This window comes from Pan paniscus, chromosome 21, assembly GCF_029289425.2.
Source record: "Pan paniscus chromosome 21, NHGRI_mPanPan1-v2.0_pri, whole genome shotgun sequence".
Classification (NCBI taxonomy): domain Eukaryota; kingdom Metazoa; phylum Chordata; class Mammalia; order Primates; family Hominidae; genus Pan; species Pan paniscus.
Genome location: NC_073270.2, coordinates 17,263,088 through 17,279,104, shown reverse-complemented (window position 1 = coordinate 17,279,104; position 16,017 = coordinate 17,263,088). Strand labels below are relative to the sequence as shown.

Below are 16,017 nucleotides of genomic sequence, written 5' to 3'. Positions count from 1 at the left end.
TGAGAGCTAATTCACACAGGAAAGACTTCAAGGCCTTTCCATGAAGAGCTGGAAACCTGATGGATGGCTGGGTTCTTCTTTTCATCAGTCTCCCAGAGCCTACCCTGGGTGAAATAACTGCTTTCTGCTTAGCCTTCAAGGAACATCTAGAATGTTAGGTTCACAAGGCTAGGAAGAAGATTGGATAGGACAAGCACAAACCCCTTCACCCAAATTCAAACATTCTCTTTAGTCTTTAAGATCCCCTAGTCTCCATGGGATTTGCTCAGTTGTGAGGTGCTTGAGAAGGCTGAAGTTTCCTAGGGGATGGTAGTGTGGTGAAAAGGTCAATCATTTTTTGTCTAAACCATTGAAGAACCCTCTGTAGTCAGAACTAAACCCTAGTGAAGCATCAGGGAAAGGTGAAACACCGTCCACTGAGTTCTAGTCCTTTTCTGGTTCTCTGGACTGAGGAATACTACCGAGCATTCCAGGCAAAAGGCCAGGAGTTCTTTCAAAGATGACATATGCTTGATCAGAACTAGCTGCATAATTTGCAGAGTTCAGTACATATTGAAAGTTGGGCCTCTTGTTCTAATATCATTAAGAATTTCAAGATGGCCACAGCAGAGAATCAAATATGGGACCTGTCTGAGCACAGGGCCCTGTGCAGCTGCATGGGTCACATGCCCATGAAGTAATCCCTATATTTGACAGTAGCCTAAAAGTCACCTAGGAAAAAGCCAGGCCTACGCATTGACCAAGAAGTTTTTCCTTGTCTGATCATGTGCCCACTGAGATAATAGAGTAATATCCATGCCAGGAACTTTACCAATATGACTGTCCCATAGGGAGACCGCCTCTGTTGCCAGGGGGTCTCCCTTCCGTGCATGTTGTGGGCTGGACTCAGCTTCCGTTACCCTCCCTATCTACCCGCACTGCAACTGCCTGCTCAAGCATTGACTGGACCTGGGTAGTCATACTCTGTTTAGAAACTGAAACGACATCATAGGTACAACACGAATCACCATGAAGACACACAAGGATGCAGGTATTTATGCTTTCAGTTCATTTAAATCTTCCTCACTTCTCTCTCCTCCCTTCTTTCTCCCTCCCTCCCTCTTTATGGTATAAGCTGAGAAATTCCCACCCTGTCATTTTTTTATTGCCGATGATAACAGGAAGATTAATTGAAGTATGCGCAGTTATACCTAAAAATGGTAGATCTCTTTTAATGTAAAAGAAAAGGCTATCTCTGATTTTAAAAAAAATAGGTTGTATGCTATGCTTTTTTTGTTGGACTTAGTAAGTATACTTCCAAGTGTCATTTTAAAATGTTAAAAACACCTGCAAAAATTACATTCTTTGTGGTTTCCTTTTAATTATAACATTTGGGAAATTAGAATGGGGGGCCATGATAATTCCAGTAAAGTAAGATAATGAATTACACATATTTAAAATAAAGCCACCTTCAAATACAATTATTCTTGATGTTCTCTCCTTGATAATGACACACTCACATTTATATTTTACAATCTACTGAGTTTTACTATCCCAAATAATTATCATTGATTATGGAAATAGGTGCATTTTGGAGTATGATTAGTAAATATGTAATATTTAACAGAAATGATCCAGTGTGAGCAGCAACTCATATCACTGCATATCTAAAAATCTCTCTAACTTTGGAATGACTCTCCCCTCATACTGTTTGTGATTTAAGACTGAACATCTTTATGGCATTTTTTGTTTGTCTTTTAAATGTTACTCTTATTTTTGAGGAAACAGGTATCATTATTTACCAAAGGCATTTTGCTTTCAGTAGAAAACAGCCAAAGTTTCTACCTATTTAGAGACTGGTCACAGAAAGAAAATCACAAGTCTTCATTAAGAATTAAAATGAGAATCTCTCTCTGATTTCTGACTCAGTACTTTACAGTACTACCTTCAGAGGCTAGAGCAACAGCCTCAAGCGCCTGATCTTGACAACTTCCCTTAATACACATACTTCCCCTTCTCCATCCCAATCAGACACTCTAAAGTGAAGGCTTCGCCTGAGGAGGATCTGTGATTTCACCAATCCAGAGACTCTTAGATCCTCCTCCAAGCTGCTTCAGACCACCCTTCCTCTGCCTGCTGGAGCACTTATGAGCCTCACTTGGGACCGCTGCCTGTCCCACTTTTTGCCTTTTGCACTCTTTGCCTGTCCATACAGTTGCCTTCTCCTCCCCTTCCAGACATTTCCTTCTAAGCCTTTCATCATTCTAAGTCGTGATGTTATCTTCAGTGATTCTTTGAAACTAACTCATCCTGCAATCTAGTTACTTAAATAGCACTCCCTTCTTCAGCATGGAGACTTTCTTTGATTTCTTTTCCTGTAAGCCTTGTCTTGTCTCCACTTACTTCCCTATCCAATTAAGTCCCTCATCTCCAGCACTTGAGCCATCCACTTCCCAGATCATCAGATGATCCTTCTGTTCTTCCACTTATGTGAGTCCCATTGATTCTAGAACCATTGAGCTATCTCCCTGCCCTAAGCCTATACCTAGACATCTAAGCTCAGTGCAACCGAGAAAACCACATCAACACAGAGATCAGTGCCCCTGTAAATTAATAGTCTCTAAGCTTGAATGATGCCCAGCCAGCCCTTTCTGCTCATTTCCTCCATCAGTTCTCTTGCCCACCAGCCCCTTCATTATTACAAATAATGTTCCTGACTCTTTTACTTCTAACCCTACTATTATTTCTCCTCACTCTTATGAAGAGGAGTCATTAGGCAGAGGAGCTTGTTCCTGACTCCATATAGAACACAGGAGTCCTAAGAGAGCAACACCTTTGAATCCCATGTCTGCTTTGCATTCATCCTTTTCTTCTTCTTCCTGTCCCAATGAGAAAACTCCCCTTTTGCCTTTCTCAGACTAACTGCCCCTACCTGTACTATGGATCCTATAGGATTAATAGCTAGTATTTATTAACTAAGTTAATAGTGGTTGTGAGTACCCTCATTGGATCCTCTCACCCACTGAGGACTAGGATTATTTTTGAGCCTGTGTTCAGATGAGGTAATTGAGGTGTAGGAAGGTTGAGAGATTGTCCCTTGGTCATATAGGAGCCAGAATTTGGTCTGGGCTGCACCCATGCCTGAACCCTTGCTCTCAGCTATGGCGCTACCCTTTCCTTTCCTGCCTGCTCAGAGACCTCTCTGTCTATCAGATATTCCCAGCCTCTTCCCATTTTTTCACTCAATCTCTCTGTCTCCTGCTTGTTGATACAAGGATTTAAATAGGCACAAGTCTATTTCATCTGTTAAAATGAGCACCCATTCTCCCAAAACCACCACCTCCCCTTTACAACTAAACCTACCAAGAAAGTGCTCTACTGTATTTACATTCACCGTCTCCAGGTTCCTCTCACTCACTCATCAGACCTCTCCAGTCCAGCCCCAGCCCAGCAAAGGTCTCTCCAAGATGAACCTCCACGTCATGAAGGTCACTGGGTGCTCCTTGGGCTCTGCATTTTACTTGGCATTCCTGGGTTATTCCATGCTACTGATCTCTTTCTCTTTCTTTAGATACCCTCTTCCCTCTGCTTTCATATGTCTGCCCTTTCCAGATTTTTCTCTGTGTCTCTAACTGCTCACTCCCAGCCTCATTAGAGGGCCATTTATCTCTGCCCATCACTGCGAAGTCTGTAATCTTTCTGACTTTGCAGCAAGCTCCTTTATTCTCCTTCTACACGTGTGTCCTGGGTAACCTCACCCACTCTTGGGGCTTCAGTTCTTGTCAACATGCCAGTGAAGGCCAAGTCCATACCTTCAGCCTTGATAAGGGCCTGCATACCAGCTCGTTGAATGTTTCGTGCTGCCTGCTGGCCGTCTCAGTTGGATGACCCTTTGTAAACATTGGATTCTATAAGTGTAAAACTGAGCTTACCTTGAAAGCAGGACAGAGAAGAGATTAAAATTGTGGGCTCTAGAATCAAACCTGATTCTGCCAGTTACTAGTAACATTGCCATTTCTCATGTGTGAAATGGGAACAGTGACCTCACAGGGTCATTGTGAGAATTAAATTGACAGTACCTAGAGCAGTGCCAGGTATGGAGTGAGTCCCCCGTGGTTGTTAGCTTTGGTGAGTGTCAACCACTGCTCTGGCCTCTCCCACCTTGGAGCACCAGCACTGCTACAGCTGCCACTCCCCAGGCCCCTCCTTCCCCACTGCTCTTCTCATCTCAGTGAACCACAGCAATGCGAGGCAACACTCAGTCCTCGATGTGTCCAGGTGCCAGGCAGGCATCTTACTTGTCGTGTCTCACTTGATCCTGGCTACAGCCCTTTGAGGTGGGGCCTGTTACATTCTTCAGCCTTTATAGCAATGAAGCATCCAAGGTTAAATAACTTGTTCATGGTCTCAGAACACTAGAATTTGTACTCAGACCTGCTGATCTCTGGGCTCAGTCTCTTTGTAGTTATGTTCTGCCTTCCTACCCCCCTATAGGAATTGGACAGAAACCCGAGGGTCATCTTTGACTTTTTCTTTCTCTTTACCACCCCCACCAAAATGCCACCAGTTGCCAAGTTTTGTCAGTTCGACCTGCTGAGTGTCAGGAGAGAGCTTCACTTCTTTATCCTCTCACCAAGATAATGCATTTCTGAGTTTTAATATCTAATGTGACATTTTAACTGAGCACCTACTTTTTTTTTTTTTTTTTGAGACAGAGTTACGCTCTTGTCCCCCAGTCTGGAGTAGAGTGGCGAGATTTCAGCTCACTGCAACCTCCACCTCCTGGGTTCAAGCCATTCTCCTGCTTCAGCCTCCCAAGTAGCTGGGATTACAGGTGCCCACCACCATGCCTGGCTAATTTTTGTATTTTTAGTAGAGACGGGGTTTCACCATGTTGGCCAGGTTGGTCTCAAACTTCTGACTTCAGGTGATCCGCCTGCCTCAGCCTCCCAAAGTGTTGGGATTACAGGTGTGAGCCACCGTGCCTGGCCAACTGAGCACCTACTTTTTAAAAATTGAGCACAGTGTCAGGTACTGTGCTAGGCAAGAGGCTGCAACAGTCTGTAAGAGAGATGTGGTCCCTGTCCCCACCAGGCTCCTGATCAGTAAGTGACAGTCAGTGTGTCACACATGAGCATGGGGTTCTGAGCTCAGAATTTGGTAGTACCTAGGATCAAGGCAAACAGTTGTCTTGGGTCCTGCTCTGCCATCTCCTGCTTAAGTTGCTACCACTAACTTGTCTCTGCCTTCTCATATTGCTCCCCCACCCATCTATTTTCTATGAAACACCAAGAGTATGTGTTCTTCAACAGCCCTGGCCCAAGACATTTTTCTGCCACCTCCTTTAAGATCAAGTTCAGAGTCATTAACATAACATCCAAGGCTCTTCACTGTCCAGCTTCTGTTGTCCTCTTGAGCTTCATGTCTTGCCACCTCTCCTATAGCAAGCCAAAAGCTGATTTTATTAGCTTTCCTTGAGTTTCTATATCATGCAAGAGAAAGAATGACTCAGATTAGATATATGCTTCTTCAGGAAGCTTGCCTTGATCCTAGGTACTACCAAATTCTGGGGTCAGTACCCCATGCTCATGTGTGACACACTATCTGTCACTTACAGACCGGGAGCCTGGTGGGGACAGGGACCACATCTCTCTTACAGACTGTTGTAGCCTCTTGCCTAGCACAGTTCTTGACACTGTGTTCAATTTTTAAAAAGTAGGTGCTCAGTTAAAATGTCACTTTAGATATTAAAACTCAGAACCGATTACCTCCTCGAGACCATGCAGCTCACTAGTAGCAACAGTTGTAGTGGTTGGCAACAGAGATTTTATTACCAAACTTGAATTCAAGTCCTGCCTCTGCTGCTTATATACTCTAAGCCTCAGTTTCCTGCTTTGTCAAAAGGGATAAGAAATATGCTTTCTAAGGCTGGAAGAACAAGTGACGGAGGGCATGCTGACTGTCAAACACAAAACCTATTTCTAGAAACAATCCTCAAATGGTAGGTTTCCATCCGAATGCCCAGTGCTCAGTGTAGCATTTGTGGCTGTGCACATGTGACACTGTCAAAGCCAGCTCTACTGATGGGCACACTGAGCTCTTGTTCACAGAAAATAAAAATGAAGAGTACAGATCATTCCATTAGGGAAATTCTCAGGATTTAAAAAGTATTTTATCCAATGATTCTTTTTGACTATGTAAATATCTCTAGAAAGACTAAACTCTACTGAAGTATGAAGATACCAACTTGGAATCCTTCCTAAGGTTCTGTTTATTCTTAAATAAAAATAAATGATCATATTTTAATTTTAATGAAGTCCTAAGACTATTAATGCAATTGCATATGGGCTGGCCTTCATGACTGGCAAATACTTTTCATTTTGATTTATATGGCTGATTTCTCATGCATAAGGTACAGATTATTTCCATTTGTCAGTAGAATAAATATATTGCTATCTAACAGGTTTCAATGAAATATTTAATACTTTAATATCACAAATTTGAACATTGCTCATAAACTGATAATAGATGGTATTTTGGAAGCAGACTGCCATGAGTTCACATCCTGGCTCCACCACCTATTACCACTGTGACCTTGGAGAAGGTGTTCAACGTATCCAAACTTTTGGATTCCTTGTGTATAAAATGGAGATACTGTTTGCCACCTTTAGAATTTGCTGGGTGGACAGAGGGCGGTTATGTGTAAATCATGCCACACAGCACCTACCATGTAAGAGATACTCAGTTCTGCCTAAAAAAGCCACCATACTGTGGTCCCAGCTGCTCAGGAAACAGAGAGGAGGATTGCTTGAGCCTAGGAGGTCAAGGCTGCAACGAGCCATGATCACACCACTGCACTCCAACCTGGAAGTCAAAGCAAGATCCTGTCTCAAAAAACAATACCAAAACGAAATCCACCAGACATCTTATTCTCAATATTACTCCACATTATTAAATTGGAAAGAGAACTATTTGAAGTTTGTTCACTCATGACTAAGTAATTGTTTCCAATCTGGATTTTGCACATTATTCAAGGAAGAAGATTTATGGTGACTTTTCTGTAGCCAAGCTTTTTAGCTGTATCTGCCCTCTACCGCAACAGAAAAATGTATAAGCTTAAGAATTATAGTTCAAGGGTGGTGGAGTCAGGGGAGGTAGCTGGCAGTGTCTGACCCAACTCCAATCCCAACCCTGAAAAAAAATAAAAAAGAAATACAGTTTCTGCTGCTTAATAAGAATAGTGAAACTGTGATAATTAAATATAGTATTTGATAAGAAATCAGCTTGTGTTATTATTTTAGTGAGTTGTCTTAAAATTCCCAATGACCTAAATCACTTTATTATACCACCACTATGAATCTGTTCACAATCTCACAACCCCCATAACTCCTATACTGTATAACCATTAATTACAGCAGGAACTTGATGAACCTACATGCAGTATAACTATCTATAAAGTAGTAAAGGTGCTAGTTTGACTACTGTTTATATTTATTATTGGTACTCAGTTATTTTCTATGATTATCATGAGAAGTGTGGAGAAGTGTGAGAAGTGTAAAACATAACAGAGCTAACTTTTTGGAGTGTTTGTTTCATGAAATTATTGGGAAATGTGATATTTATAAAAAGATGTTTCAATTCGTGCATGGCTGTTGGCTTTTAAGTACCTTACTGCTTTTCTCCTGATATTCCTTCCTATTAAATGCTTTCCTTAATTGATGTCTGTGCTCTCTCTCTCTACCTCCCTGGCAGTCTTTTCCCTATAAAAGGACCCATCTGTCTAAGGTAGAGATTCTCCATTTTTATATACTCATCAGTGCTAAGCTGCATGGAGTAGACGTGCTTATCATTTAGAAGTCTTGTTTAACTCTGCTTTTTCAATACAGTTTTTGTTTTGTTTTCCTTCAAGTAAAATCTGTTCTTTTCAGCCTGAGTTCAAGTACCCAAAAGTATGTCTAATTCCTAATCATAGTCCTAAAGCAAAGAATGCATTTTAAACTTGCTAACCCATGGTAATTAATAGTAATACTTGAAAAACTGATGCCCTTTTTAATATGTGACTCTGTATACAGAGAGAGAGAGAGAGATAGAAAAGCTCTTTAGAAAAGTGACTCATTTTCATTTGATTTTATTAGACTTGAATTTGAGAGGCAACAGCGTGAAGAACTTGAAAAATTAGAAAGTAAAAGGTAAGTCACATGGGGTTCAAGTTGCAACACTCCTGTAGTCTGGATTCCTGTGTTAATATCCTGGACTGATTCCATCTGTGTCTGCTTCAATACTTCCCCCTTGCTCTGTGTCTGTTATCTGTTATTTACATGTCTAATGACTGCAGGTCTTTTTTTTTTTTTTTTTTTTTTGGAGTAGATGGTTTTTCTTCAAGTTTAAATTTTTTTAAACGTTCATCTTCAAATATTTATGAGAAATGGGAAATAGAGTCAGTAGGCAAATTTAACACACCAATTAAATTTAATACACCAAAATGTATTCATTTAAATTTAATCAAAAGTAGATCTTCTCTTAATAATATCCCCTGAGTTTTTAAAAAGCCTGAAGAATGACAATTTGCCTTCCTTCTACCTGCCTGCTTTTAAAACATCTTTCCTGATATTGTTTGGCCATTTGTATTTCCCCATGTATAATTTGCTTTTCTTATTCTTTGCTCACTTTTCTTTTGTGTATGAGGGGGCAGGGTGGAGGGAGAAATGGCTGTTTAATTGATTTGGGCAGTTCTTTATATGTTCTGAAATAATTCTTTACCTGATAAAACTGTATTTTCTCCTTTTCTGTTTTTCCTGTCCTATTTAACCAGCCAAGACGTAGACCAAAGATGACAGTTAGAGTAAAAACTAAGGCTATAGAAAATCTGCAAAGTAAATGTTTATTTAGTAGGACCTGGAGTTTAAATGTCACAAATAAATTGGCTTAGTTTCCAGCGTCATCCAAGATAGATGTTTGGTGGGTCAGGAGGTGGAAGCCCAGTATTCCTGCTCTAACTCTGTGTTCTTCCTCTGGAGGCCATCCCAACCCTAGACTTCAGTACAGTACCCAGTGGAGATCATTTGTTCTCCAACAGAAAACACAACATGTCACCTCCCCACCAGCCCGCAAAATTATGCATTTTGTATATTCCAATGGAGGCTCCAGTTGTTTTCAGTGTTATGCACTAATAAACTAACATTTTGGACCCTTTGGTGATCACCATTTGTCCCAAACTAGTGATTAAATGCTAAATAGTATGTATTTTTTAGCTGGAACAATGAACTGTCGATTATCATGACTTTGATATTTGACCCCAATGAGATGAGGACAGCATAAGCATTTTTATTTAATGTTGTCTTGTAACAACTTCTGTTGAGTTTTAGTCATTGGGCTGAATAAAGTTATTCATATTTAATTTAAATTGGGCATGGTTCTTTCTCTTTGAGCTCAGGGGCCTTTTAAAATTATATCATGCATAACACATTATGATTATATGCTCTACAAAGAAATGATATCAGAAGCCACTTCAGGAGAATAGGCAGGTGATATGTTGGACAGTTAAAAAATAAAAAAAATTAAACAGGATGCTGCTGGAAATTTAAAGGAAAGCAGTTACTCTTTTTTATTTTAATGGAGGCTTTGACCTGGTTGTATGTGCATTTTCAGAACATTTCAGTAAAGTTAGAGCAACATTTGAACAATGATCAGATAACAACCAGTCAGTGCTTTGCATTTCAGGAAACTCATAGAAGAAATGGAGGAAAAGCAGAAATCAGACAAGGCTGAACTGGAGCGGATGCAGCAGGAGGTGGAGACCCAGCGCAAGGAGACAGAAATCGTGCAGCTCCAGATTCGCAAGCAGGAGGAGAGCCTCAAACGCCGCAGCTTCCACATCGAGAACAAGCTAAAGGATTTACTTGCTGAGAAGGAAAAATTTGAAGAGGAGAGGCTGAGGGAACAGCAGGAAATCGAGCTGCAGAAGAAGAGACAAGAAGAAGAGACCTTTCTCCGCGCCCAAGAAGAACTCCAACGACTCAAAGAACTCAACAACAATGAGAAGGCTGAGAAGTTTCAGATATTTCAAGAACTGGACCAGCTCCAAAAGGAAAAAGATGAACAGTATGCCAAGCTTGAACTGGAAAAAAAGAGACTAGAGGAGCAGGAGAAGGAGCAGGTCATGCTCGTGGCCCATCTGGAAGCGCAGCTCCGAGAGAAGCAGGAGATGATCCAGCTCCTGCGGCGCGGGGAGGTGCAGTGGGTGGAAGAGGAGAAGAGGGACCTGGAAGGCATTCGGGAATCCCTCCTGCGGGTGAAGGAGGCTCGTGCCGGAGGGGATGAAGATGGCGAGGAGTTAGAAAAGGCTCAACTGCGTTTCTTCGAATTCAAGAGAAGGCAGCTTGTCAAGCTAGTGAACTTGGAGAAGGACCTGGTTCAGCAGAAAGACATCCTGAAAAAAGAAGTCCAAGAAGAACAGGAGATTCTAGAGTATTTAAAATGTGAACATGACAAAGAATCTAGATTGTTGGAAAAACATGATGAGAGTGTCACAGATGTCACGGAAGTGGCTCAAGATTTCGAGAAAATAAAGCCAGTGGAGTACAGGCTGCAATATAAAGAACGCCAGCTACAGTACCTCCTGCAGAATCACTTGCCAACTCTGTTGGAAGAAAAGCAGAGAGCATTTGAAATTCTTGACAGAGGCCCTCTCAGCTTAGACAACACTCTTTATCAAGTAGAAAAGGAAATGGAAGAAAAAGAAGAACAGCTTGCACAGTACCAGGCCAATGCAAACCAGCTGCAAAAGCTCCAAGCCACCTTTGAATTCACTGCCAACATTGCACGTCAGGAGGAAAAAGTGAGGAAAAAGGAAAAGGAGATTTTGGAGTCCAGAGAGAAGCAGCAGAGAGAGGCGCTGGAGCGGGCCCTGGCCAGGCTGGAGAGGAGACATTCTGCGCTGCAGAGGCGCTCCACCCTGGGCATGGAGATTGAAGAGCAGAGGCAGAAACTTGCCAGTCTGAACAGTGGCAGCAGAGAGCAGTCAGGGCTCCAGGCTAGCCTGGAGGCTGAGCAGGAAGCCCTAGAGAAGGACCAGGAGAGGTGAGATTGGGAAGGAAGGGTGTGGCATACAGTGGGTGCCAAATCAGTGCTCATTTTTCACTCTTCATGTTGTGTTTATCCTTTTTTTTTTTAACTTATTCTTTTAGCCTTCATATTCTCTAATACATAGGCAAATGCTTATATTTGCCAGAACTGAGAAAAGTACTCCTAAACTTCTTGTATTTCTCCTTAGTGTCCTTCTTTTAGAATTGTTGGCCTAGAGTTGAAAAACACACGAACAAAAGCAAAGCCCATGTACATTATCCCACTGTCCTATGGAATGTGCGTGTTTTAATATTTTGATAAATGCAAGACTAGAAAGTTTCCACTTTGATTTCTCCTTCTTTCTTATCTCCCTTGCCTGTCTCCCTCTCTTTCCCCTTTCTTCTTCCCCTTCAGTTCCCTCCTCTCCCTTCCATTGCATCTATTTCCTCCTCCTTTCTCTTCCTTTGCCCTCTCTCTTTCCTCTCCCTCCCCTTTCTTCCTTCCCTCCTTGCCCCTCTCTGACTTGCTCCCTGTCTCTTTCCTTCTCTCCCTATTTTCTTCCCTCCTCCCTCACCTCTTTCCATCTCTGCTTCCCTGCCCTTTCTTACTAATGATTTCACGTCTTCTCCATGACCAGCACTTGTTGAAATAAGTATCATCCCTGGGTTCATGGTTTGCATACGGGCTACTGATTTCTGCAACCTGTTGGGAATGAAAAGATCAATACTTCTGCCACCCCTATTGAGTCACAGTATTTAAGAGGAGGCCTCAGGACTCTGCATTATAAAACAGTCAACCGAACCAACAAACAAAACTCCAGATAATTCTGAACACAGTGGGATATTAGAACATGTTTGGTGATTTACTGATAGTATTTTTGTTGTTGTGAAAAATAAAACTAGGAAATTAGCACTCTTGTCTTGTAAGGTAAGAATATTTATCTTCCTTCACCTATTTTCTGTCACCATACTTACCAGACCATAAGTTCTCAAAATGCATATTATGTGAATTTGAGGACACCTTTTCTGGAGCCTTGAAGACATGATGACAAGACTCACAGAAAGGCCAACAGCCACCTGGGTGATGTAAACATCACCCGATTTGGAGACTTGCAAGAGGAATTTATAGCCTGGTTCAGCCCCTTCCTATCAAGATGGTAGCATGTTCCTACCTTGAGCAGGATCTTTCATCACTGGGCCTCAGTGTCACCACTTGTACAAGAAGAGGATGGATGAGATCACAGGGTCTTGCTCTGGGTCCAGGCTGGAGTGCAGTAGTGTGATCATAGCTCACTGCAGCCTCAAACTCCTGGGCTCAAGCATTCCTCCTGCCCCAGCCACCCAAGTGGCTGGGACCCCAGGTGCATACTACCATGCCTGGCTATCTATTTATTTATTTATTTATTTTATGTATTTTATTTTTTTAGAGATGGGGTTTCCCTGTGTTGCCCAGGCTGGTCTCAAACTCCTAGGTTCAAGCAGTTCTCCCACCTGAGCCTCCTAAAGTACTGGGATTATAGTCATGAGCCATTGCTCCCTGCTCAGTTGAGATCTTAACTGAAGCTCAGATTGGAGAGATGAAACCTTGCCCTCTCCACAGTACTCCCCCCACCCATAGCACCTTCTAAGGGGGCTGCAACAGAGGTCCAGTGTACTGGCCAGGAGACCCCACCTTGGCATTTAGCAGATGCATGGGGCTGGTTGCTGATAACAAGGAAGACCTACTCAGAAGTGTTACTGTAGCTTCACCCATCACATTGCCTGAAAAGGTCAGGACAACCTCCATTCAAATGATTGGCTTATGCTATGGATTACATTTACCATCGCTGTCTGGTAGTTCCCTCAGGCAAAACAGCAACAAAATAACAATCAAAAACCCTAATGCTGTTATTTCAGAGAAACAGGTTGGAGGTTTAAGAAAATGATTGCAGGTATGTTATGTAAATGAAATTGCTAGACAAAGATCCAGCCCCAGGAAATTTAAAGTAGTGGAGGGCACGCTCTCAATTTGTAGCCTGTAGTGTGCAATAAGAATGCAGCATGAGCTTTTAGCTTGATGTCCTTGGCTTTTGTCACCTGGCCATTTAGTATTAATACTGTATAATAGCAGACACAATATTGCAGTTTCCACGGAAGTGATTACACAATGTGAGTGTTCCTTCAGAAGCCAAGTAAAGGGGGCTGTTAGCTTCATGAGTTTTGATAAAATAGACTTAGCTAAGTCCTAATTCAGGCCGACGGATTCCGGGCTCTCTGCTCTGACTGCGATACCCCCGCAACTTTCTATGGGAATTTCTGTTGTGCTTCATTTTCTCCCAGGGTTCTCACGGCTAAGCCAGGATTCACCGTGCAGCCTGACTTGGCCCCTCGTAAAATTCCACAAGTGTGAAATATTAAATTCATGTGGGACCAGACTGGACAGCAGTGTCCTGAACTTGGCTCTCCCGTTGCCTTCTCAGTGCTTTATGAACCAGGTTTAATCCATTTTCCTGCCTTTTTTCCTACCACCTGCTCATTCCAACTGCCCCATTGACATGGATCAGGTAACCCAACTAGAAATACCTCCCATCACCATAGCAGAGATAACAGAAGCAAGTTGTTAATACTCACACTTAATCCTGTTTTCTTGTCAGAGTCCTTTAGCAATGACGATGATAATAGTCATGATGCAAACCATGAAGAATAACTCTGTGTACCTCAGATCCTGCTTTAAATGCTGTGTGTGCATAGTCATTTACTCTTCCAAAAAAGGATGCCACCATCTACAGTTTACACATGAGGAAGCTGAAGCCTGCAGTGGTTGTATAACCATTGGGGATGAGTGTCACACAGTTAGAAAGTGGCAGAGTTGCAAGTCAGATCTCAATCTCATCACCCATCTCTGATCCACTTAGCCCTCTAGTCTTCTGACCATGTATCTGCCACATGGGAAGGCCAGCTTGTCCCTTGCCACCCATATAAATCTCACTCAGGCTTCAGGATACCTCAAACCCTCCTTTGCTCTGTGGAGTCTTTTCCACTGGCCATTGGCCCTGTGCTGAAGGACAATTCTTAACAACCCCAGCAGGAGTTTTCTTAACTGTAAACATTGCTAATTGCCTGCCTACATCCAGCTCTTTTTTTTGTGTGTGTGGCCATTGATGATACCCTATTAATATTGCTCCCCAATTATTTGGCCACCACAAGGCCTCTGACATCATTTTTTTTTTTTTTGCTTATGTCTTGTCTTTTGAAAATACTGTGTGTTCCACAAATTGATGCTCTAGAAGTACTTGCTAATCAATAGACCCAGAAAGGGCTGAGTTAAACTGGGCACAGCCTCGTGTGGGTCCCATGAGTGCTTACCCTCATGACCCTGTGATCCATTTCTGAAAGTTCAGAACTTGGCTTTCATGTTCAAGATAGAGCAGTCAAATTGCTGTTGGTGACACCAGAGGGTTGACAGCATCATGATGTATTGGCATCTGAAGCCAGAATCTCTGATTTTTAGAGCTGAAGGAATAGAGGGAGATTAGTTGACGCTCTCATTTGATCCATGAAGAAATTGAGACCCGTGTTTAAATAACTTCCCCAAGTTCACACAGTGAGTGGACTGCAGTCTCCTGCTTCCTGGGGCCAAATTCACTGGCAAGGTTGGCCCTCTGGCCTGATGGGGCTGGATTCAAGTATGCCTGGGCCGGTGGGAGAATGACCTTACACACATTTGACCTCATATAGATGTATCACTTATCACTGGAGGTAAATTTTATGGTTTATTTTAGTTTCTCATGGAACTCAACCTACTTTCCTAGGCCTGTCTTTTCTGCTTCCCCTTCCCATGCCCTCTGCCTTAGCCCAAAGTGGATGCCTGGTTTTCATGGCCTTGCCCCATTGCTCATATTGCTTTCTGCACTTAGATAATCTTCTGCCATCATCTCCAAATGACAACATTCCCACTGGCCTCTGGAGACTCAACTTAGAACTGCCATGGCTATGAAATTTCTCCTAGATTGGTGGTTTTTAAAACTCTTTAAAACATAGATCTTTTTCATCAAACGTAAGTGTTTACCAGAACCCTGATGTGTAGTCCACAACCAACTCTTTTTGAAGCAGGAGTTAGAGGCCTCAGAATCCTATACACCTACCTCTAGGACTTGCTTGGAGCACAGTAGAGAGATCTTTGCTCTTGGTAGTCAAAATTACTCTACCTTCTGGATGCCTGCAGTGCTCGTCCTGGACCCTTCTTGTGGCCCATGGCACTTTATGTCTTGTCTTATGGGTATGTGGCACCTTTTCTACTAGAAGGTAAAGTTCTTTGCACACACAGGACAGATCTTGTTCCCCCATGCTATCTAAAGCAATGTCTCACACAGTAAGGATGCTTGGGAAATACTATTAATGAATGGATTATGTGGCTCCTATCTGTGTAGGTTAAAATATGAAATCCAGCAGCTGAAACAGAAGATTTATGAGGTCGATGGTGTTCAAAAAGGTCATCATGGGACCCTGGAAGGGAAGGTGGCTTCTTCCAGCTTGCCAGTCAGTGCTGAAAAATCACACCTGGTTCCCCTCATGGATGCCAGGTACTGGACATGAAAGTGATTCCAGGCTTCTCATTTGATGTGACTCAAGGACTCATTGTTTCTCTGTTGAACTACTTTGTATCTGGAGGGCTCTGTTAAGGGCAACAACTAATACACGTGCTTGAGATGTGCTCTGCCTTCATCTGCCATTGGCCTGCCAGTGGTAGGGTAAGGGGTCATTTCAAGAAAATCAAGGACTTGAGACCTGGCTAGCCAGACCCAAGGAATCTTGTTGCAGGTGCAGTTGTCCCTTGATATCCGCAGAGGATTGGTTTCAGGATGGCTCTTTCATACAAAATCCACACATCCTCAAGTCCACCTGTTAGCCCTCTGGAACCTGCGGCTGGAAAAAGTTGCCCTCCATGTATTTTCAATCTGTGTATAGTTGTGGATGTGGAACCACTAATAGGGAG

General features: G+C 42.5%; 1 protein-coding gene across 5 annotated transcripts in view; it reads left to right on the top strand.

The window, feature by feature from the left end:
* KIF16B (kinesin family member 16B) overlaps nucleotides 1–16,017 on the top strand; it is a 302,734-nt gene that overhangs the window by 182,555 nt on the left and 104,162 nt on the right. For 2 of the 5 annotated variants that reach the window (XM_034947658.3, XM_034947657.3), the window contains exons 18-21: nucleotides 7,732–7,764; nucleotides 8,115–8,168; nucleotides 9,700–11,058; nucleotides 15,452–15,604. In XM_034947658.3, the coding sequence (XP_034803549.1) occupies nucleotides 7,732–7,764; nucleotides 8,115–8,168; nucleotides 9,700–11,058; nucleotides 15,452–15,604 (1,599 nt within the window). The remainder of the gene's footprint in view (nucleotides 1–7,731; nucleotides 7,765–8,114; nucleotides 8,169–9,699; nucleotides 11,059–15,451; nucleotides 15,605–16,017) is intronic. The other 3 variants (XM_055105088.3, XM_003810587.6, XM_003810588.6) reach the window with 2 other exon arrangements.